The sequence below is a fragment of the Rhea pennata genome, chromosome 9, assembly GCF_028389875.1.
Source record: "Rhea pennata isolate bPtePen1 chromosome 9, bPtePen1.pri, whole genome shotgun sequence".
Lineage (NCBI taxonomy): Eukaryota > Metazoa > Chordata > Aves > Rheiformes > Rheidae > Rhea > Rhea pennata.
In genome coordinates this window covers 2,513,026-2,534,816 of record NC_084671.1, presented here as the reverse complement: position 1 = coordinate 2,534,816, position 21,791 = coordinate 2,513,026, and the positions used below count along the sequence as shown (strand labels likewise).

Here is a 21,791-nt window from a genome sequence, read left to right as displayed (position 1 = left end):
CACTTCCAACCCCACACTCGAGCTAGCAGGCCTTCCCTGCACCCAGTGGCTGGGCGACATCCCCTTGGTTCATGCTGAGGAAGCAACTATTCAGAGGAAGCAAAGTAAGACAGCAGGAGCTGGAAAACACTATGAGAATAAAAGGCATTTCCTTTTGAGACTAACAAATGATCTAGCTGGGACACTGACCGCATCTCCAAAAGCATCAGAACTGGGAAAAAAAGGAAAAAAGAAAAAAAAATACAGTCATGGGATACCCCTGAAAAGAAACAAAAAGGCCAAAAACAAACAAACAAAAAAACCACACTTTCCTTCAGAAGTTCCAGAGCACCTCCAGGAGAGTTCTGGGCCGGACTGCGTTTGCCCTCCTCCCCACCTGAACACAGCTGTTGCAGTCACAGTAACATGGGCAATCTGGACCAGTGGCAACGAGAGAGAGCAGCTTGAGTTTGCGAGACGTTCGTTCAGACTCAGCCGAGCTCGGTGACTGCTGCAGCCCACCATACGTGGCGGCTGAGCAGCGGCCCAAGCAAGCCGGCTCCAGCCCTGCCCTTCGCAGGGAAGGACGAACAGAACCCGTCCCGGTGTCTTGGCTGCGGGCCAAAGACGGGTGCTCTGGGAGGTTCAGGATGAGGAAGCTTTCACTACTGTTGCTGTTATAGTTAAAGACTTCCAAGGTCCTGGAGAATAGAAAGCTTATGAGTAAGTACTATCTTTGCATTAAAACTTTTTTGCTATGCTGTGCTTAGTGACCAGTATTTATCAAAAAAAAAAAAAAAAAGCTGCAAAGCTGCAAACACATTTACCTACTTGGAGAACACCATGAGACTTGAAGCACTGCAGTGTCTTCAAGACAGCTATTCCATTACTGAATGTTTGAAAGAGTTATTTCATCCTTTGAATACATGGGAAATTTAAGTATTTATGGAGTATTTCTGTTTCAAATATTTTCTTTTAAGTGGTCTGCATAATACAGCACGCCACGTGCACAGAAGTCTAGGGCTAACAGGCTTCCCCTTCATGCCAACACACATCTGCCCCATTGAACAAAACCCAGCACGAATACATTAAGAACAGAGATGTGTGTGTGTTACTCAACGACGCAGCTCATTTGAGCAGCTCTTTGTCACTTTGCTTGACCATCTGCACAGCAGCAGAAGCAGTAAAATAGCACCTACAGCAGTAAGATACTCAATGAGATAATAACTAATTTTTTAAATGAACATGAGAAAATCTACTGAAAAGTCCAGTGATAAGGAAAAGATCTGTCAAAAGAAAAAACAAAAAAAAAGAACCATCCTGAAGATTTGGGCGTTCCCCACCCCTAAAGGCACCCTGGGGGAGCAGCAGGAGTAATAGACAGGAGATGGATAGCACAATTTACATTCTTAAGTTACACCTCTCTGAAATTCTTCCAGATATTTTAATAAAATACTGTATTGAGCTGCTATTCACTACGATATTTACTGCACCTAAAGCATAGCATAAGTTGTCTGTCACGTTATTTCTTTAGCACTAACCCAGTCAGACCATTATAGTCTGGAAACGGAGCCCGATCCACAAAATAAGTCAGGCAAACCATATCATACCACCCACCTCTCGCACTGGCAAGTGGAAGCGGCACCAGGAGCAGCTTTGGAAAGAGAAAGGCACTCCACAAAGACAAGCAGCCTTCAGCTCGAGCCATTCCAGACCCACCGTAAGCAAGACTCACGCAGGTATTGCCAAATCACGCTCCAGCAGCACATGCTCAGGCAGCCCCTGCCCTCGCCAGGGCAGGCAGCCTGCTCATTTGGGTAGCTGCTGGCCTTATCCTTCCCACAACAAATACAACCAGACTTCTCACAAAAAAAAGAACAGAAAAAAAAGAAACACCTCCATTAAAAAATGCCTTTTCCCATTTTGTTCTTGATGGTCAACATCCATCTGGAAACTATACGCCAGGAGTTTGAAGTATCAGTGCTGTGGTGAACACTTTCATGCCAGGCTGCGAGAAAGAGAGCTGGCAGTAGAAAGTGGAAGGCTCCACTCTGCCAGAAAGCTGCTAGAGGAACAGAGGATGGAGCAACAAGAGCCAGATGGCTTCCATGCACCACATCCAGAAACGAAAATGCAAGGTAATCACTGAGCAGAAAACACGCAGAAAGAAAAGGCTAGGGTGTTTGGAGTTGAGCTGACACAGGAAATTATATTTGCGCAGAAGTCAACCATTGCACTTTACCAAGATGCTTAAGAGTACAGAGAAATTAGGAACTGAAAATAAAGTTTCAGCAAAACTCTGAATTCATACCTTGATATTTCATGTGACAATAGCTACAGGTAGCAGTGGAATAGTTATCTATAACCATAACATGTCAGTGTTGGAGGAGAAGCAAAGACAGATCTATGAGCAATGAGAACAGACAGAGGAAAGATAGGAGGAAGAGCAGTGAAACAACAAGAAAATCTAATTCCCTCCCTCCCCAAGAAATAAAAATGCATCAACCAACAAGTGACGTAAGTGGGGGAAACTTCTCCTTTGGATCCTCAAAGATACACTTCCCAGAAACGCCTTGCAAATATTTCTCTGGAGAAAGCAGAAGCCATGCTCACTTAAATAAATAAGTCTCAACTACCACCAAAGGTAACAACACATTACAAGCAGTAAGAAAAATACAAGTGGCAGCAGCCATTTGAAGTTTTTATTAAAAAAAGACCCAGAGTTCACAAGTCAACAGGCAAATAAGTTAGCCTTGCACCATCCAGCCTCACAGCGGACAATGTTTTCTTTTCAAAGATAGCACCAGCAAGTCATCACAGGTAAAGGAACTCCCCTTCAGCAGTTAACTCAAGGTTCAGAATCTGCTCTTTTACCTTCCTAGGTCATTCTTCAGAACATAGTACTACCACCATAGTCCTGGCTTAGTCTTTCAGGAAGATGATACAACACAGCAGAAATCTCCATGGAGAAATATCTTAAACACATGAGTTCCAGAAGGTCTCCTCAAATTACTGTAAGCAAGTGTTACACAGCTATAAGGTGACATTTTTATTGTAATATTCTGTCTTCAAGCAGTTGGTCAAAGGCCAACCAGTAGCTCTTCAGCATTTTGTTGCTTGCAAGGACTCCCGAAGTAAGCCAGGACAAGCTCACTCACTACTGTGCACTGAAGCCTCTGCTTGCAGAGTAGCTCTTCCCTTGAGCAACTACTGCTTAAGAAAGCCAGATGCTCCTGCCCTTCAAGTAAGACTAGTTTAAGAATGTGTTCGATTCCACAATCGAGCCCAAATAGTTAAAAACAAAAGAAAGTAAGAATTTGGAAAATGGGCCCTGGAGGAGCTATCAGGACCTAGTTCTATGCAGGAACAAGTCTTCCACCAAAATTGCACAAAAGTACTTCACGATGAAGTTAAACATTTTTTCCAGTGAATGTAAAACTTCAGCTCCTCCTACATTTCCAGAGTTGTTACTCACAATCTTTTAAAGATTTACCAATATTCATATTAATGGGGACTTGCATGAGGTTACAGCCAAGCCTGTGATTAATATTGAATTCAAGGGCCAGTACTTTTTAAATAGGAACATTAAAATCATAATCTGATTTCCTCAAAAATATTTGACCACAACAAAAGTCATTTTCCCCAAATTTTTTCTATAAGAAAAATGAAACAGACTATCACCAACTTGTTAACAAAGTTGTCCGAATTAAGAGTCTCAATCACCCCATGCCCACATCAAGACTCATTTCACAGCAAGCTGATTACTGTAACAGGGTTTCCATATTTCAGACGCTCTGTTTTGTAGTAAGAACAGATGAAGTCTTAGCTATTTTAGACAGGATGGTGTAACATATAGCTCCTGGGTTCAAATAGAGAGCCAGATGATTCTTCTTTGGTGTCTTTGTTATCCAGAGGGAGTTTAAGGTGAGTATTTTAAAAATAGGATCTACAGTTGCAGAAGTGCTACATCATTCTGCTTTTGCTTGTATTAATTCTTAGTACTAGCAAAGTTCTGTGTACAGGAACTTCAATTACTTCTGCCTCTGCAAGTGGGCCAAGATGCTATTTCAACACGCTTCTATGTGCCATTGTTGATAAGTAGGAAGAATAATTATCTGGCAGCTGCAAAAATAAAATCAGGGAAAACCTCATTAGATTTCCAGTTACCATGGACAGGACTTCATTTCCAAGAACAAGGATACATTTGGCATTTTACTCAGAGGCCAGTTTCCTGGCTATTTGAGGCAAGAAGCTGAGTTTAGCACTAACTCTTTTCTTAATAATTAAAAACCCTACTTTGCTACTAATACCTGAGCGCCTAGTTTGGAGAGGTATCTATTCCTTAAACTAAAGTCATCATCTTTTGGCTGCAACTTAGCCAAGTCATCTTCATTCTGACGTCTGAGTCTCTCTTGTTCTTCTGCTCTGGAAAACAAAATTGGTTTAAAAGACTTGCACCAAAGAGTGCAGATCCAAAACAACTTTATCTCATGTATGGTAATTTTATCTCTAATAACTAAGAAGAGCTCCTGTGTTTACAGATGGAATACTCAATATCAGATTAAAAGACAAAAGATGCACATAGATTATACTACTTTGGTATAAAGAAAGAGAGAGGCTATTTTCTGAAGTTTCCTTTTATTTAGGCTGTTATACTTCAGTAGAAAGAAATATTCATTTTCACAGATTACAACATGCTCAGTTCTTACAACAAAATTTATACCATCCCTTTATTAAACAAGTTTTCATCCCTTAAAATATATGAAGATTACGTTACAAAAAGAAGCAGTTGTCAGAAATACAAATAAAAGACTGCTCAACAGTCTTCAAAATTGATAGTAATCTTCTACAAAAGAGTCAATATTTGACCACATAGTTATCACTCACTTTTCACCAAGTCTTAAGAAAGAGGACAACTGAACGAACCCCAAATAATTTAACTTAAGAAATTGGTTTGCATTAAGACAGCGATAAAGGCAGTAACAGAGTGGCCCATTTCTAAGTTCTGGAAGGCAGAGACCCTCAAAGTACATAAAATGCTGTTTTATCAGGAAATTTCTACTCCCATCAAAATAACAGAGTGCTGTTTAAAGATGACACTTTAAATTAGACTTTATTTTTAAGACAAAGTTTGCTTCAGGTTGCAGAGTACCTTCTTTAGTGATAGAGCTTAAACACAGTGTAAAAGGTCATAAACCAATTTTGTGCAAATATTGAGAAACAGATCTGCATTAATTAAAACTGGTTACAAAGCATGGAATTTAGCCATTTACTGTAAAATCCTCAGCAGGTTAGCCTCTCTTCCAAAGAGCTACTGTCCACGGCTAACCACCAAACTAAGTAACACCATAATTCTTCAAGTTGACATGTTGCTGATCAAACGCTCCCCACTTCTGGATGATATTTGCTATTCAAATTTCTTTTCTGCAAAAAACATTGTAATGAAAATTACTTGAAGTAATGCTCTAAGGCACTATATCCCATAGCCTACTCTAATACAAAACCATCCTTGAGTAAATACTGGAAGTGTTACATGCACCTTCCATGGGTCAGATAGATTAAAAGGAGCAGATCTGTTTGGGCATAGAATTCCTTTGTTCCTGGGTACAAGGTGGTGTGTTTCTGTTGTGTTTTTAATAAAAACCGGCTGTGATCTGTTGGCTCAAGGATGACATTCAACAGAACAAAGTTAGCAAAACTTCTACAACTGGTAAGGTTTTAGTTGCCTTCCTCAAGGTTAAGGCACAACAGCCCCATAAATCAGGGCAAGAATCCAAACAATGTCACATCCCAGCACAAACCAGAGAAAACCTTTGACAGGTTTTTTGGTTCCTTAAACCCTTAAACTAAGTATCATCATATGGACAATTGCACAGTCTACTTCTAGAGAAGTCCATAAAGTTCATTTATAAAAAACATCATGTTAGTAAAGTATCTCTCTGGAATGAAATTAAAAGTGAAATGCATAGTAGCTGCAGATGAATTTTAGTACCTATGTACTAAGATGTAAAAAATTCCAGCAACATTACAGGCAAAGTTCAAAATTTGAAGACTTGCTGAGCTGAATTAGCTCGTAACAGAGAGCGTATCAAAAGAAAAACGTCACATGGTTCACATACAAGTAGTTCAAATTCTAAAGATTAGCCTGACATGACATTAGAGGTGCAAAAAACACACTTCATTTTCAAAAAAAATGTTATCTTGAAAGTTCTAATTCAGATTAACACAAGACTACACTTGCGTTACAAATACCGAACCAAGGCTAGAAAAACATCAAGTGCGTACTATGTAGGCACATGCTGCACCCCTTCCAGCAGCTCTCATTCGCAATCTCAGAGAAAAATTCAATTAAGAGAGCAGATCCTAGGATTTCTTACAGTTGCTCCACTGATAAGAATCAACTTACACTTTTGCTTTAAATACAGTGAAATAAATACATTCACCAAGACTTCATCGCTTTTGCATTCTCTAATCAGCTTGTTTTAGTGCTCATAGCACACAGCGTACTTTAATCTTCAAACACTCACAGCATAACAATCCTTGAGTACTAGACACTAAAGTAGACACTGGAGGAGTTGGAGAACAAGTTAGGGGAATTTTTGCCTTTAAGGTGACATCTCTTAATGGATTTTAAATTCCATACAGTGTTTTTTTTTTTCCCCTTCCAATCTCCACTTCTCTTCCTGACCAGACAAAGTAACCGTTTTATAGGTTGAAACTAACCCAGTGTCAGTTTGATCTTCTTGTAAGGTATTCCACGCCCCTTGTAAGCTTAAGAGTCCCTCTTTTAGCATTCTTGGATAGCCAATCAAAGAAAAGCAAGTGAACTTTCTACACTGCAGAGGGGATAAAGCCAGCATCATGGAACACTGGCAGCAAACCAGCAGATGACGACAGACATCTTCCATGTTTGATTTAAACAACACTCTTAAAAAGCACAGAAACCCACCACCTAATTTCAGCTGTTTGGACAACGCACAACCGTGGACTTTTAATATGTCATCGATGTTTTGTTGAAAGCAGTTTAGTGGATTTTTAAATTACTATTCTGAAGAATGTCACTATCCTCATCTTCTGTAAAGAAGAAAGCAAGACATTCAAGCCTCCTGCAGAATGAGATTTAATTGGATCAACTGTCAGAATTGGTTCATTTTATGAATTTCTGCTCTCAGGCGTTTGAATTTCTTTCAAAGGAAACTGATTCCACTTACTGGAATCCCTGTACTCCATTTTCTTTCTGAAATGGAAGCTTTTCACTGAAGTCAACATACTTACGCAGAATCTGACCAACTTCCATTAGCACATTAGCACTGAAATTTAGCCTCAAGCCAGTTTTCAAAGACAAGAGGTTAAATTAAGACTTCTAAATGAGAAAGCAAGAGGATCAAACTGAAACAAACTAACTAGTGGGTAGTTTCTTTAAGAGATACAGCTTTTAATATGACTCTTCAGAACATTAATCCACTTAATTACTTTAGGTTAAGTCCTTCTGAAGGACATTGTTCTTTACTGTTCTTTATACTTACTCAGTTGCAGCTACTTTTTGCAGTTTTTCCCTTTTCTTTGCAGACCAGTTAAGATCACCTCCTGCAACAGAAGCAATACATACTTTGAAACTCTAGAAATTGATCTTCTGAAAGTATATTTTTGATATTATATTTTGTTAAAGAAATTCTCAAAATATTTTGCCAAAGACATCAGTGGAGTAATTTTACAAAAGCAGAAACTGATATATAGAGAAAACGCAACCTATTTGAAACAATACAAGCAAGTCAAATCAGGAACCAAACCAAGGTCTCAAGCCTGATCCACTTTTCTGTTGCGTAACAGAGTTTCATCTCTAATTCACCATATTATCCTATAAAAGCAGAGAAAGTGGAAACAACTTGGAAAGAAATGCCATCTAGACCCCTCAGTAGTTACTACTTCCCACTGACAATATCTAGAATAAGTTTCCAAGACACTGTAGCTGCTAAAGAGACAATGTTGCTCCAGTAATACAAAGCAGGAACAGGTTATGGGCAGTAACACTTTTAACTGTGCGCTCAGTTGTAAGCATCAATTTGAAGAAATCCCATTAATTAGCATTAAACAGCCTTCACTGGCACCCAAATTAAATGCTTACATGCTGGAATATCAGAACCTCAGAGTAAGCAACAGTAATTTCAAGAAGCAAGAACTACAAAGGGAAAAAAAAAAAAATCAGGAACAAAGCAAAGATGACAGGCTGAAATTAAATTAAGAAGTTCTGTCTCAGACCCACCAAGCAGATCTCTTCCCAGTTGAGAATTACTTTTAACAGAAATGGTGCAGGCTTCATGATTTGAAAGCAACAGAAACATATCAAAATTCTAGCACATCTTCTGCTGACATAACCACACATTATCAGCAAGCGAACTACGTGTAACAAGCATTTCCCAGCACTCGACTTCACCACTGTATCTTTAAGTGAATAATATAATGAGCTGAAAAAACAGCTGAGATGGATTAAGAACACAGCTATTTGAAGGAAGATCTACAGAATTAAGCTTTTATATTTGTAGATACATACACAGTCAAGTTTGCCAACCAGCTTAGAAAGAACAATTTGAAATTATCTGCAGAATATCCTAGGTGTTCATTCAAGTGAGCTGGAAGGACAGATATTGCATGCCCCACTGATCAGATTTAACATCACAGGAAAGTTTAGGGAATTACACACTTGCATGTGTAGGAAAAAGCAATTACGAGGACAATTCTCACCCAATAGATGCTGCTGCTACCAAATTCAGGAGCTACAGCATCTGACAGGGGGTTTTTCAGTATCAACCGTGAACAGTTCAACTTGATAGCTTTAAGAATTATGGTGGAAAACAAACGTCAAGAGAAGGTGAAAATACTTTACCTGTGAGGTGATTCACAAAATACAGCATGACTACAGCTATTAGTGACACTAAAAAAAAAAAAGACACCACACAATTAGAGTCAACAAATTTAAAACAATGACATAAGAACAGACAGTTAAGCAATAACCAAGATCCTTCACGATTATTCTAGAAGGCAGACTTTACCAGAACCACTTAATTACTTCTAAAAACTCCACTGCAAGTTTGCAAGTAGTAAAACAAAAATAACTTCTGAGTTATTTATACTAATAAAAACCATCATATAAACATAGCCTTTAAAAGTATCATTTAGCTATCCTTTTATTCACTCTTTGTATTTTCAATACTCAAACTACTTATGCCTCTTCAAAAATACAAAATACCTCCCTAGGATGAGTTATCCTCGACATTGCCCCAGTTGAAATTTCCTTCCAACTACACAAAGCGTAGGTACTACCGTTTTATGGTAAATGTTAAAAGAAATGTTAAAAGAAAAGGTTAAAGTCTCCCGAATGTACAGAATCCATTTTTAATGTTTTTGCTACTTACAGCAAACGCAAGCACTGAAGAACACTTCGAGAAACAGATATCCTCTTGTATCCAGTATCATACCAGCTGCTATAGCAATAATTGCCAGACCCAGATTCTGGATAGACTGCATACTAACACATGAACAAAGAATTACCACTGTATGTATGTATGTGTGTATATATATATTTGTGTGTGTGTATTTTTTTTTAAACAAAAAAAAAATCATTAGTGGCATTGAACAAAAAAGAAGTTTAATCTCTTCTCAAACGTTACACAACTACACTCATGACTCCACATATTTGAAGACATTTCTGCGCATCCACCACAACCACATGCTCTACCACATATACATCCTGAAAATACGTAAGGTTTCCTGAACTCTGAGGAAGTTATTAACCATTAATTTACTAGAACTGCTTGAAATTCAGTATTTTTACAGCATAAAGACACATATAAGTACTTACAAGCCATAGGCAGTTCCCAGCTGATGTTCTGGAACTACAAAGGCCACCATGGGCCACAGGGCACAGGCAAGCAATGAGTAAGCCACTCCTAGTAAACACTGGTGAAACAAATAAGAACAAGTAAACAGGTATTAAGTTCAATGCATTTTTGTGTAAAGTATTAATAAATTAACATATTTCCCTCCTCCAAAAAAAGAACAAAAAAGAATAAAGTTTGTTTGCAATACCCTTCTACATAAATATGCACATTTAGAAGAGGCAACTTTTTTCCGGCCTGGGTTATGTGAAATCATAATACCAAGAAGATCGTTAAAACAAAATAACCTGTTACCTCAAGCCAGAGCTAGATGAATTTGGTCTCATCATAAAGTGTGAAAAGCTTCTAATAAAAGGTCTCAACTTGGTGGGAGAGCACACAGATTTCTATTACAACCAAGAACTTTTGCAATCAAGGATTATATACCACAAAAGTCGTTCTACAGAAACCCTACAAAAACATTTGAACCAACAAGAATTTCTCTCAACACATTCGAACATCCAAAAGCAAAGTGAACCCTATATAATGGGCCTCAAAACCAGGAAACAGTTTCCATTTACCTTTAATCTAATAGCTATTCCATCTAACTTGAATGCTGACACAGAAATTTTAGAGCCTAAAATTAATATCCAGAAGAAAATTATCAGTGCTGAATCCCACTGGAAAAAAATAAGAACAAAGACCCCATATTTAACCCTCATACATGCTGAGCACCAGATTTAAACCTGTAAACCCAAGCTCCAAAGTCATTTCTCAGGCAGTTTGCCCTGGAAAGGGGAAACAACCAGATCTTTGAGGTGTACCACTATCCAACACACACAGCACATTAGAGGCAACTAAATATTGTTAATTATGATATTAATTAACTTCAGAATTACACCAAGAGTAAAATTTAGAAGGAGTGAGCAACTAGCACAGTAATCGAGTCGTAGTTACTGTGAGGAGAGAGTCTTGAGAAGCTTGAGGGCAGACCTCTGAAACAGAGCACCATCTACCTGCAGAGATCATGGTGAAATTAAGGTCTTCTCTGAATGGGCAAAGAGTTGCCACATTTAATCCAACATTTCCTAGGAAGCTGAACTTTTTTTTTTCTTTTTTACTTTTTTTTTTTTCACTGAACAGTTACAGAATCACTGCTATAGAGAGCGGCATGTGAACAATCTTTTCCACTCCAAAAAACACACGTGCATTTACTGCCATCCACCAAGAAACACCGAAAGTTAAAGTGTTATCTTAGGGTCACAGACAGCTCATGGTGGCTTAGCCTGTGTTAGGCACACTTTGCTTTTATATTAGTCTGGAAAACCCATATAGTTTTCAAGAACTAACCAAATTCAGAAGATGCAGGCAACATACACAGAATGATTCATTATCAACTCAATTTTCTATTTTATCATATTGAGTTATAATAGTCTCTTATGAGAAATCAGTTACCATTGCCACCCAGGGGTTCCAGAAGGTAAAAGCCAACATGATGTGAGAAGCAAGTGTAGTTATTACAGCACATAAAACCCAGATGATATTCTTTCCAACTTTATCCACCAGGAGTCCAAAGACAGGGGACATGGGTGCAGATATGATATAAACAATACTGCAAAAGAGTAAAAATAAGAGAACTGAACACTAGTCACAGACAGCTTTGCGTTTTCCAAGCTATAAGTATCATCACATAAAAATGTCAAATTCTGCTATTGCTTGTGAAGTCTTAATAAAACAAAAACCCCCAAACAAACAAGAGCCCTCCACAACTCAAAATTCCTCGGAGGCCTGAGGACATAAGAACATTCAATATCCAATAAGGAAAGACTGACACATTTAAAGCTCTTTAAATCTTTGGATCAAATGTTTTGTATTTTGTCATATCACAGATTCATTCTCAAACAAGGAAAGTTTAATTTAGCATTGCTATTAATCTCCTTCTATTGTTCTGAAGGAAATCATCAAATGCTAAGATATCCTCGAGGCAGAACTTCCCCCTTTTGATTCTTCAATGTGAAGATCTAATACTTATTTTTACTTAAACACCGGCATCTCCCAGTTACTTCTCAGGCTGTGGAAAGTTTATCTATTCACCTAAATGCAAACCATCTTCAACAGCAGATCCTAAACTTCTTCCTAAACTTTCAGAGCTCAGGTACATATGCCTCTAAAAACACAGTTGCACATTCACTTGTTAAACCAACTGCAAAATACCTGTTAATTGCACTTGCTTCTTGAGATGAGAATTTGAATTTCTCAATGAAGAAAACCCTAAGAATAAAAAAGAAATCCACAAGTTCAGAACAATTCATATTTGTATGAAGTAAAAGCAAAGTTTTAAGCTAAACTAAGTAAATGCAGGAGATTCTGGTTTACAGAGGACTTTTAAATATAGCTTTGACTGACATCTGCTACTTCTCTATAAGAGATCCTCTTTTGTAAGACATTTAGGAGTTTAGAAAAAATTTCTCTGACTTAATAAAGACTGTTCAAATCACATTTTGGGGAAGCCAAAGGATGCAACTAGTGCTAATGTCTTGTTACTGTGCTATGCAACAGAAATACCGCATGAGACTAAAGTGAGAACTTTTGGAATGCACTCACAAGCAGAAAACGGGCATCTAGTTAGCCTGGAGAGGTCTTACAGTCAGCAAGCTCAATCTTTTCCTTCTCATTCAATATGCACTGAGCTTAAGAGAACTGTCTCCAATCACAAGAATATTCAGCAGACATTTGATTGATCTATTATGAGATCGTCATGAGATTCATAAGAAAAACCTGCACAGAAGTACTTCAAGTTTCAGCTTAATGTATTCTTAATATCAGTACAATAAGAGAACTCCAGTCCAAAGCTGTAATTGCATTCATTTAAAGCCCCTCATACTCAGTCAGTGCGTGAGTATAGAAGAAATTCTACATGGCAGCTGTCCACAGCTTCCTGCACTGAAACTTATGCCATATTTTAAAACTACACCAAGTTTTAATCAAAAAATTGAACACGTATTATGCTTTAGAGCTCTGACTACTCAGCCTACGCTAAGAAATAGTATTTCTCACAAAGCTCAGCAGATAAGGAAACCATAATACTTATGATTACTTGTATTGCAAGTATTCCAAACAGCGCCACAAAAAAAGAGACAAAGCACAGCACAGACTTGCTAGGAGATGAGTTGTTCTGTAGGCACCTGGAATTCTTAAATATTAGCCAACATCTCTCCCCTTTTAAGTAACTAAAACTGGTTAAACTTAAACCCTGGCCAGATTCAAGGGGAATAACCACCTTCATGCAAGAGATACTTACTTTCCAAGTCCAATGAAAGGAAAGACAGCTGCATAGTAACAGACACAGATTACAAATATGAGCCACAAAGACAAAGAGAAGTCCTTCACATCAGTGAGTTTAATCACTTCACCTGCAGTGGAGTAGAAAACAATATGAAGTGTTTTAGCGAGCACAAACAAATTAGAAATTCATTCATACTGATCCCTACTAAAGCATACAATCCTGCCACTATCTACACTCTTATATGAAGTTTATGTTGCAAAAGGAAGTGGTTAAGAATATACACACCCTAGGTCTACAGTGCCAAAGTCAAGAACAAACTTCGTCTATGCCTTATTAAATCAAATGTACATTTTAAAATAAGTTCTCTAAAATCTCTGGAAGTCTCATATAGCAGAATTAAATAAAAACAGCTTTCTCAAAGAAGTGTTTAACTAGGGCTAGGGAAATGCCTATCTGAAGCCTCAAGTTATATGGTTTATTTAGTTTCAAAGTTTAGTTCATTTTTAATTGCTCTTACTATTTCCACGCAGAAAACTCAAAATACTACATATTGTTTGAGAAGGGATGCATATTTTCATACATCTATTAAAGGAAACAAGATCAATTCAAATAAAACAGAGTACTGGTGACAATGGCACAGATAATATCAGTGAATCATGAAAACTTCCCACATGCTTGTTTTCAGCATGATATATAAAGCAGATACATATACATGCATATACATGCATATACATCTGTCCGTAAACCAGTCTGAAAACTGTAAGAGTTCCTATCAATACAGAACTGAACTAAAAATTATAATTAAAGCTACAAGTAGTAAAGTAAGTAGCAGCCACTGAATTACATAATACACAAACCCACACAGTGAATCAACTAGAATGATCTGATTCAGAATAAAAGAACACAGACCAAAGTTTAGCTAGCCTTACTATCCATACCACTCACCAGTTTTTCCTTGCTCTTTACAAAGGAGCTTCTCTGCTCTCTTGTCCAGATAAGCAAGAATTAATGCACAACCCAGGGAAAGGAGACATGTTATGCCACCTGCAAGAAGGCAAAGTGCCAAGTTTATTTGATGTTCCAAGTAGTAAACTGCTTTTTAAACATGCAGTGTAGTATATCTTTCTATATCTAATGCAATTCAGTCAGTTTACTGACACCTGTTTGTCATACATGTAAGACTCAATAGCTGTAAAACTCAAAGAACCGAACATTTAAGCCTTCTGTCTTCAGGTCTGAGATGTCTCGAGTTTGAAAACGTAACTACTCTTTATTCCAAAATATTAACGCTGCTCAGCACAGCTGAACTCCTTATCTGCACTTTGCAATCACAAAAGCTCAGCTTGTTTCTGTTACGAACACCAGTGCCTTCATACCGAGTGCTCTGAAAGAAGGGACACTAATCCAAAGGGAGCTGAAATTTCACTTTTGCATGTTAGACATAACTGCAGACAAGCTTTGACATGGTGCCCTTCAGAAAAGCTTTCAAGTCCGTTTTAACAGAGCAAGTCATACTGCCAAGTATGTTTACTCTACTTATGTGAAATGTTTCAACTCTGTAAGATACAAACTTGATTTTTTAAAAAAAATGACAGAAACCACATAGCATCATCAGATACAATAATCTTACACTATGCACACTGATAGCGTACAAACATAGTGTTATGCATTGATAGTTCTTCCCAATCTTAAGTACAATTTTCTTGCATTCTAGACAGTAAGTCAAGAATGTATATGCACATTGTTCATAATGAAACCAAAAACAGTAGGTGTGACAGTAGTTCAAAAATACTACTAACCTATCATAAGAGTTAACCCAAGAGTGCTGTGACCAGTATGCCCCAGAAGATCTTGAACTCTAGAGTATATCCATCCCATGATATTCATGTTCACTGTACTCCCCTAGGCAGAACAAATGTATGTTAAGGATAACATATTTTACGATATGAATTCAAAAGGAACACTAGGTAGACTGCTTGTTGAATAGCATTAAATATATATCAGGTAAGACACTACACACGGAACATGAACCACCAGCTACAATGATAAAGTTATTCCTTATTGTTTGGGTTATTGTTTGTGAGGAGTTAATCATTATAACAGAAGTAAGTTTAATACCACATGTTAAAGCAAACAGACAAGCATCAAGAAGCAGCACATTCTCTTCTACAGAGAAGGCTCACAGTCAAAATCCTGAAGCTAACACAGGCAGCTAACCATGGTTCAGCTCAGGTGAGGCAATCTGCTAAGCAGCAGCAACCTGAACATCAGTCCACACCCAGCAGTGACCAGCTAACTCACTTTTACTGAGGTGAACATCTGCAGCGGTTTAGGAAGTTACAGGCTGCTCAATAAGGTCCCATAAAAAGCAAATGCATGCCTCGGGTCTCTCAACTCACAGCCTGGTATATTAGTGTAAACCCACCTTCATCAGTAGTTTGAGTACATCAAATTGAAAACGGCACAGCTAAATGCAGTCACACAGTTCATCACAACTGGCAAAAGGGACAAGAAACAATAACAAAAAACCCACCAGTTTCTTACAAAAGCACAGCAGTAATAGATAAATAACTATCTATTACTTAAAGCAGCCATCTCAGCTCACTTATTAGAACTCACACTTGAGTTTGAGCCACAAAAGTCACAGCACACCAAGCATCAGTATCACACTTTTAATAATAATTAAAAAAAAAATTGCCCAAAGAACTTCCTAGCGAGCCTTAGAAATGCTTCTTTCCATCAGTACCACTGCCATGCCAAGCTGAACACCAGAGACTAAGAAGTAGAGATAAAGTTTTACACTTACAATTCTGGCCATGCTTAGCTGCAATCCAAACACAAGATTTAATTCCTTGCCTTTAAACCAGCTGACTGCATAAGTGTTTTGTGCCACAGCTAAAGACTCTCCACCTATTCTAGAAAAAAGAGAAACAATGTTAATTGCAACACACAAAGCAACAATAGTTCCACTTTCTGATACTATCAGGATGACATTATTTCTGAGTAACTTCTGTATGTACAGGTAAATCTAATACATATACAGTGCAGTAGAAGTCTTGCTCGAAGATGTGATTCAAATAACAATTGCACTCTGACAAAACAGATAAGCAGATATCTTCAGTAGTCTAGGAATTGATTAAAATTGCCTTTGTCATTTAGAGACGTTAAATGGATGAGCAGTAGATTCATTTCTCTTTTGCATAGGTAAAAGATAAAAAAAAAATAATAAAATAAAAAAAAAAACAAGTAGTATAGCTCCTGATCCCAATGAAATCAAAAGCACACATCTTCTCTAGAACCAAAATTTAACAAAGGCAACCACCCATACCCTAGTGTCGTTGGTCAGATTTCCTAACATTCTCATGCTGTGAGTTTCACAACTTAAAGACATATTCCTGACACTTTCTCTAATCTTTACAAATACATACAAAACGGCTGATGAAGTAGCAGTTTCTAGGAAAGCAAGAATGAGAAAAAAGGAGGAGTAATATACTTTTAGTCAGCTTACTGAATGTTCAAGTGTTTATTTGCGTAGTTTCACGTTTTTCAAAGTCAGTAGACAGGTATTGCAAACAACAACAAAACCCTGCTATGTCCTATTTGCTTTCTAACATTAAAATAGACTGGGGTGATATGCAACTGAAGCTTTTTGCATATCTCAACTTTAAAGATGTTTCGATATCTAATAATTTTGTCTCAGAAAGTATAAACATATTAACAGTTTTCTAGGACACAGAAAGCTGGTCCTTACCTCAGAGGACAAACATTCTACTCATCTAGACTTACCCAAACACAAATCTGCCTGCTTCCATCAGCCAAAAAGCATTAAATAGTGCTCCCAAAGCAAAAATCACCTGTAAGACGAGCATATAGGAGAAATTATCATTTCACACTTGAAGTACAGAATAAACAAGAACAGTCTCAGAACTGGTAAAAATGCTTCCCCCTTCCTAGACCGGCAGGAATATTTCACATCCACTTCCTGGTCATAGCCTTTGTCCTTAGCTCCCTCTGTCTTACGTATCATCCCAGTTGGCTAGACTATATCCAACCTGGTCCACCCTGAAACAGCACTCAAACTCTAGATGCTCCATCATGCCTTCCCTTACCCTCATACCCTACCCAAACACATGTACTATGTGTAGCCCTAGCCGTGCTCCTCTGGTCCACAGTCCCCAGGAACTCCTGGGCCCTGTGATGTCCTAACGATCAAGGATAGGCAATAGAGTGGCATCTGTAGTCATCAACTTTAATCCCCACCATGGAAACACCAGTACAGGTGCGTAGATACAATCCAGTCTACCACATGTACCTGAACTGGATAAAGACTAAAGTCTTACACTATATGAAAATATAAGCAGATAATTGAGACAAATTTACAGGTTGGATGTTAGTCACCTCCAGAAAATCCAGGAATTACACAGGGCAGCCAGTATAAAAACCAACATGACTATCTTAGAAAAAAGATATCCTTGCACAGTTGCATATTCACTGAACAGTTCTAGAAACACGACCATGTTACTTCTATACTAATAAAGGATTCCACTTCTTTTAAGTAACACATATAGGCACATGTCGGGGAGAAAAGTTACCCCAGGTCAGGGTTCTCCCATTTCCCGCTTCCTCCCACCTGAAATACACATCACTGAGAAAAGTAATCTGCAGGTTGGGTTTTGGTTTGCTTTTTTTTTTTTTTTTTTTGGTAGAGGCGCTTCAAATGGATATCATCCTCCAGCCTCCCAGTTGCACTTACCTGCCCAACACAAACAAAGATGCTAAAGATTACTGTGCCCAACCTGTAAGAAAAATAAAATAATTCAATGCATAATTAGATTTTTTCCCCCTAAACAATAGGGTATTAGATCTACATAAAGGAATAAAAAGGAGGCTGATATGCAATAGAAGTTTTCTGTAATAAATGCCATGGCTTCATCAAAAATGAATGATACAGTCCAGCAATAACTTTACCAAAGCTACAAAAGGAAGAAATCCCATTCACTTCATTGGAAATTTTGAATTTGCCAAGTCACAACTTGCACTTATTTAATATGATGCTCTCTCTCAGTACCAGTGTTTAGTCTTTTAAAATATTGCATTCAAAAACACGAGGCTTACATCTGGACTGAGCTAGACAGTTATTAAGGTTCCACTAACTCAAGGAGTTATTTTAAATCCACTTACATCACATCTGAAAGTGGTTTACTGTACACAGTAAGATAGTACATATTATTTAAAGTCTACAATCTCTATAATTCTGTTCTTAATTATAGCCATGCAACACCACTGAAGTTAGTAGAGTTATATGTATGTTGTGAGAAGACCTCTTACCCTTGTAAACTTGTCAAGGTTACGTTAATTGGAAGGATGAAGTTCTGTTAGTTTGAGAGTATGTTTTAAAACGACAAATAGCACTCACCACTACTCTGTGGTATGAAAAGCAACATTTCAAAGGCTGTGATTTCTTTTTCTTTACAGCTGGCACAATGCCAGGTTTTAGCTCTGTTTGAGAAGATTTAATTGAGAGCCATCATACTTGGCCTCACGAGAGGCTGCTTTCTGCAAAACAGTGCTAGTTCAAACATCGCTAGGGAGCAAGGGATTACTTAAGTAAAAAAAAAAAAAAAAAGCACACACACACAGAAATTCAGACTATGATACATCTTCCCTATATTTTAGGTCTAAGCTCAACTTTCATACTAAAGAAAGAGTGCATCCTACTCTTTCAATTCCATTAGGTTCGTAATTTCATTTTAAAAAGTCACTCTTGCTGTGATTTTTAATAACCATAAACCATTAACATACAATCCACATCTTAAATTGGACTGTATCGAAACATCTAAGGTCTCACAGTCAAAGAGCTGCAATTCATTTAAGTATTCCTACATGTTTACCAGAACATTCAGGATATTTTTAACTACACCTTCAATTTATGCAAAGATTTTTTTTAAAGCCCACATTATAAAACCATAAGGTTACCCTCAAGAAGCTTAATGCATCAAAGTGATCTTTGCTCACCCTGTTTTACAAGTATTTGCCACAGAACCATATTTTCGGCTTACAGTTTCAAGGAAATGAAGTGAAAGTTACTACTCCGTCATAATGTCGCAGGAACTTGCCACCAGAAGGGACGTACCAGACATCTCAGTCTCGGAGCTCTTTAGACAGTAACGGCGGTTACCTCTCACACAGACCTTAACTCTGCACCCACTCGACGTGAACAGTTGCACCACCACACTTACCGTATCCCAAACACTCTGTCTATCAGGAAGCCTCCAAAGAAACAGAGAACCACGTTGGGCCAGGAATACCAGGCATAGAGTGCCATGAACTGCGCTGTGTTCACCTTCATGTCCTGCACAAAGGAGGGAGGAAAAAAAAGGGGGGGAGCAATTACAGGACAGGCATCCAGCCTCAGTGCTGCTACTCTTCGCTCAACGAGCTGGCTGGAAGCAGCTACTCACCGCCTGCACCTGCGTCTGCAGGGCCGCCGGGTTGTCGTAGCAGAAGTAGCTGCCTGCAAGGAGAAGGAGACGCCTCAGGGCTCTGCCCCGGGCCGCCCCTCACGGGGAGAGGCCGCCGCTGCCCCCGCCGCCACCGCCACCGCCACGCACCGAAGCCCAGGAAGCACATGAGGGCGAGCACCAGGAGACGATGCGGCAGGCGCCGCGGGTCGCAGGCGGCGGCCAGGCCGCGGGACCCCGCCGAGGGGGAGCCGCCGCCAGGGCCCAGCAGCGCCCGCTCCTCCTCCGCCATCGCCGCCTGCCCGCGCGTCACGTGGGCCGGCGTCACGTGACCGCGCAGCGCGTCACGTGGCTCCTGCGGGGCGGGCCCACAATGCGCTGCGGCTGAGGGAGGGCTCCCCGTTGCTATGGCGACGCAGGGGCTTCTGGTTGCCGCGGCGCCGCGCCGCGCGGGGCACTCGGTTGCCATGGCGCCGCGCCTCGCGGAGCTCCCCGTTGCCATGGCGCCGCGCCGCGCGGAGCTCCCCGTTGCCATGGCGGCGGGCGCGGCCGGCTGCCCCACAAGCGGTGCCGGCAGCGCCTCAGGCAGCCGCTGCGGCCGGGTTTAAACATTGAGGCGAAAACGCGTGTTTGGCTCTTTCACAAGGCTCCCCGGTTCCGGGGCACCTTTCTGGCTTCTCCCCTTGGATTTAGTAGCTAAAAATATTGGGGGGGGGGAGGAGAGAGGGAAAAAGAAGCTGAGATCGACAGAAAAGAGGGCACCAAGAGCAGCAAAAAGTAAACGATTCGAGCTAAAATCGTCGAGCTTGGCAATGGCAGATTTCTGCATCCTCCCGCCCTGCTAAATCTCCCCAGGACAAAATGAGATGCAGCAAAAGCAGCCTGTCGATGGGTAGGAGAAACTCGTGCTGAAATAAAGTCGAAGCAGGAGAGGGCAAAGTCATACAGAATTTCTTTCATATATGTGCATATGCGTATGTCCTTAAAAATAGTTAAAAAAAAAAAAAAAAAAAAGCTTTACATTTCAGCTATTAAAGCCATTTTATTTAAGCTATTGAATTAAAAAAAAAAAAAGGCTTACTGCATTGGATAAACCCTCGGGCAAGCAAAAGAGACCCCTGCAGCCAGATTTCACTCTTTTTTACTCCAGGGATGATGCTGATTCTGTACACACATCATTAGGTGGCAGATGGTGCTTTTCTGACCAAACTGTTTCCTTAATGCTGGCAGAACTACTATTATTTATGTTATTCAAAGTATTCAAAGTACTTAATTGCCTTTCCAGGCTCTATCATGGATTTTACTTCGCGTCCTTGTGAATGTGGCCCGGAACCATTGAAGTTTTCTTGGCTCTTCCTGAAGCCGCCTCGACGAACGCGCGTTCTGGCCAGGCGGATCGCCGCGAGGTTCCCGGAGGAAGGAGTCAGCGGGGCAGAGCCTCTGTGCACGGATAAACGGGATAACTTTGGAGAGCAAAGTCATACCTGTGTGCAGGGAAAAAAAAAGTCTTCCTTTTCAAGCAGCCACCAAAAAAAAAAAAAAAAAAAAAAAAAAAAAAAACACATAGCAGCTCTGAAGGTATCGGACAGTTTCTGGTTCAGGGTGAGGATGTTACGGGCTTCAGATGGGTGTGCCTACGTGGAGAACGGAGGCTTGCGGAGGTGCTGGGGATATCCCCACCAGTCAGTCCATCCTGAATATTCTGTTGCAACGTTTTGCAGCCTTTTTGTTGTGATGTTTTGCAGCCTAAAGACCGCAAACCGCCATCCGCAGAAGTACTTCTAATGCTTCCAACAGCCGGGGCTCCCGGGTGGTCTCTGCCGAGCACGATGGCAAAGGACTCCTGGAAAAGCAGTGCTCCTCGAGGAATGTCGTCCTGACTCTGCTGACCTGGCAGCAGGATTTTAATAAGGAGCGCTGGTTCCCCGTGTTCCTGCCTCATATTCCATCATCACCAGCACATCTTAATTTACGTAAATCTTCCTTACTGCGAGAAATTCAGAATGTCGCTGTCACATCAGTAAGTAACAGAAACAGAGGAAAGCAGTGTTTCCTCTTCCCTTCGTTCTCCTGCTAAAACACAGGGACAAAAGTCTTTAGTTCAGCACACATCACCTTAACGCTTAAACAGTGATCAATAATCTCGGTCTTATTATCTATGCAAAGACACCCAGAATTTGTCTTTTATAT

General features: G+C 39.6%; 1 protein-coding gene across 3 annotated transcripts; it reads right to left on the bottom strand.

Annotated features, from left to right (window-relative positions):
- Positions 1-2,667: 2,667 nt before the first annotated feature.
- On the bottom strand, positions 2,668-19,894 carry MFSD1 (major facilitator superfamily domain containing 1). Of its 3 annotated transcripts, XM_062583072.1 has the most exons (17): positions 19,752-19,894; positions 19,602-19,654; positions 19,380-19,492; positions 17,894-17,936; positions 16,927-16,994; positions 15,947-16,055; positions 14,940-15,042; positions 14,086-14,184; positions 13,156-13,267; positions 12,069-12,125; positions 11,310-11,466; positions 9,839-9,936; positions 9,393-9,505; positions 8,864-8,911; positions 7,506-7,566; positions 4,290-4,404; positions 2,668-4,101 (listed from the first exon to the last, which is right to left on the bottom strand). In XM_062583072.1, the coding sequence occupies exons 1-17, from the start codon at positions 19,891-19,893 to the stop codon at positions 4,042-4,044; spliced, it is 1,551 nt and encodes a 516-aa protein (XP_062439056.1). In that variant the 5' UTR covers position 19,894; the 3' UTR covers positions 2,668-4,041. The 3 variants fall into 3 exon arrangements, with proteins under 3 accessions (XP_062439056.1, XP_062439057.1, XP_062439058.1); XM_062583073.1 differs by lacking the exons at positions 2,668-4,101; positions 4,290-4,404 and adding an exon at positions 4,433-5,403; XM_062583074.1 differs by lacking the exons at positions 2,668-4,101; positions 4,290-4,404 and having other exon boundaries at positions 7,502-7,566.
- Positions 19,895-21,791: the final 1,897 nt, after the last annotated feature.

Coding starts and splice junctions, on each gene's coding strand:
- MFSD1 (XM_062583072.1), bottom strand. CDS start 19,893: ATGGCGGAGGAGGAGCGGGCGCTGCTGGGCCCTGGCGGCGGCTCCCCC. Junction 9,937..11,309: donor GGAACCCCTGGGTGGCAATG/GTAACTGATTTC, acceptor TTGTTTCACCAG/TGTTTACTAGGAGTGGCTTA. Junction 7,567..8,863: donor TTTTGTGAATCACCTCACAG/GTAAAGTATTTT, acceptor CTTCTGTTGCAG/GAGGTGATCTTAACTGGTCT.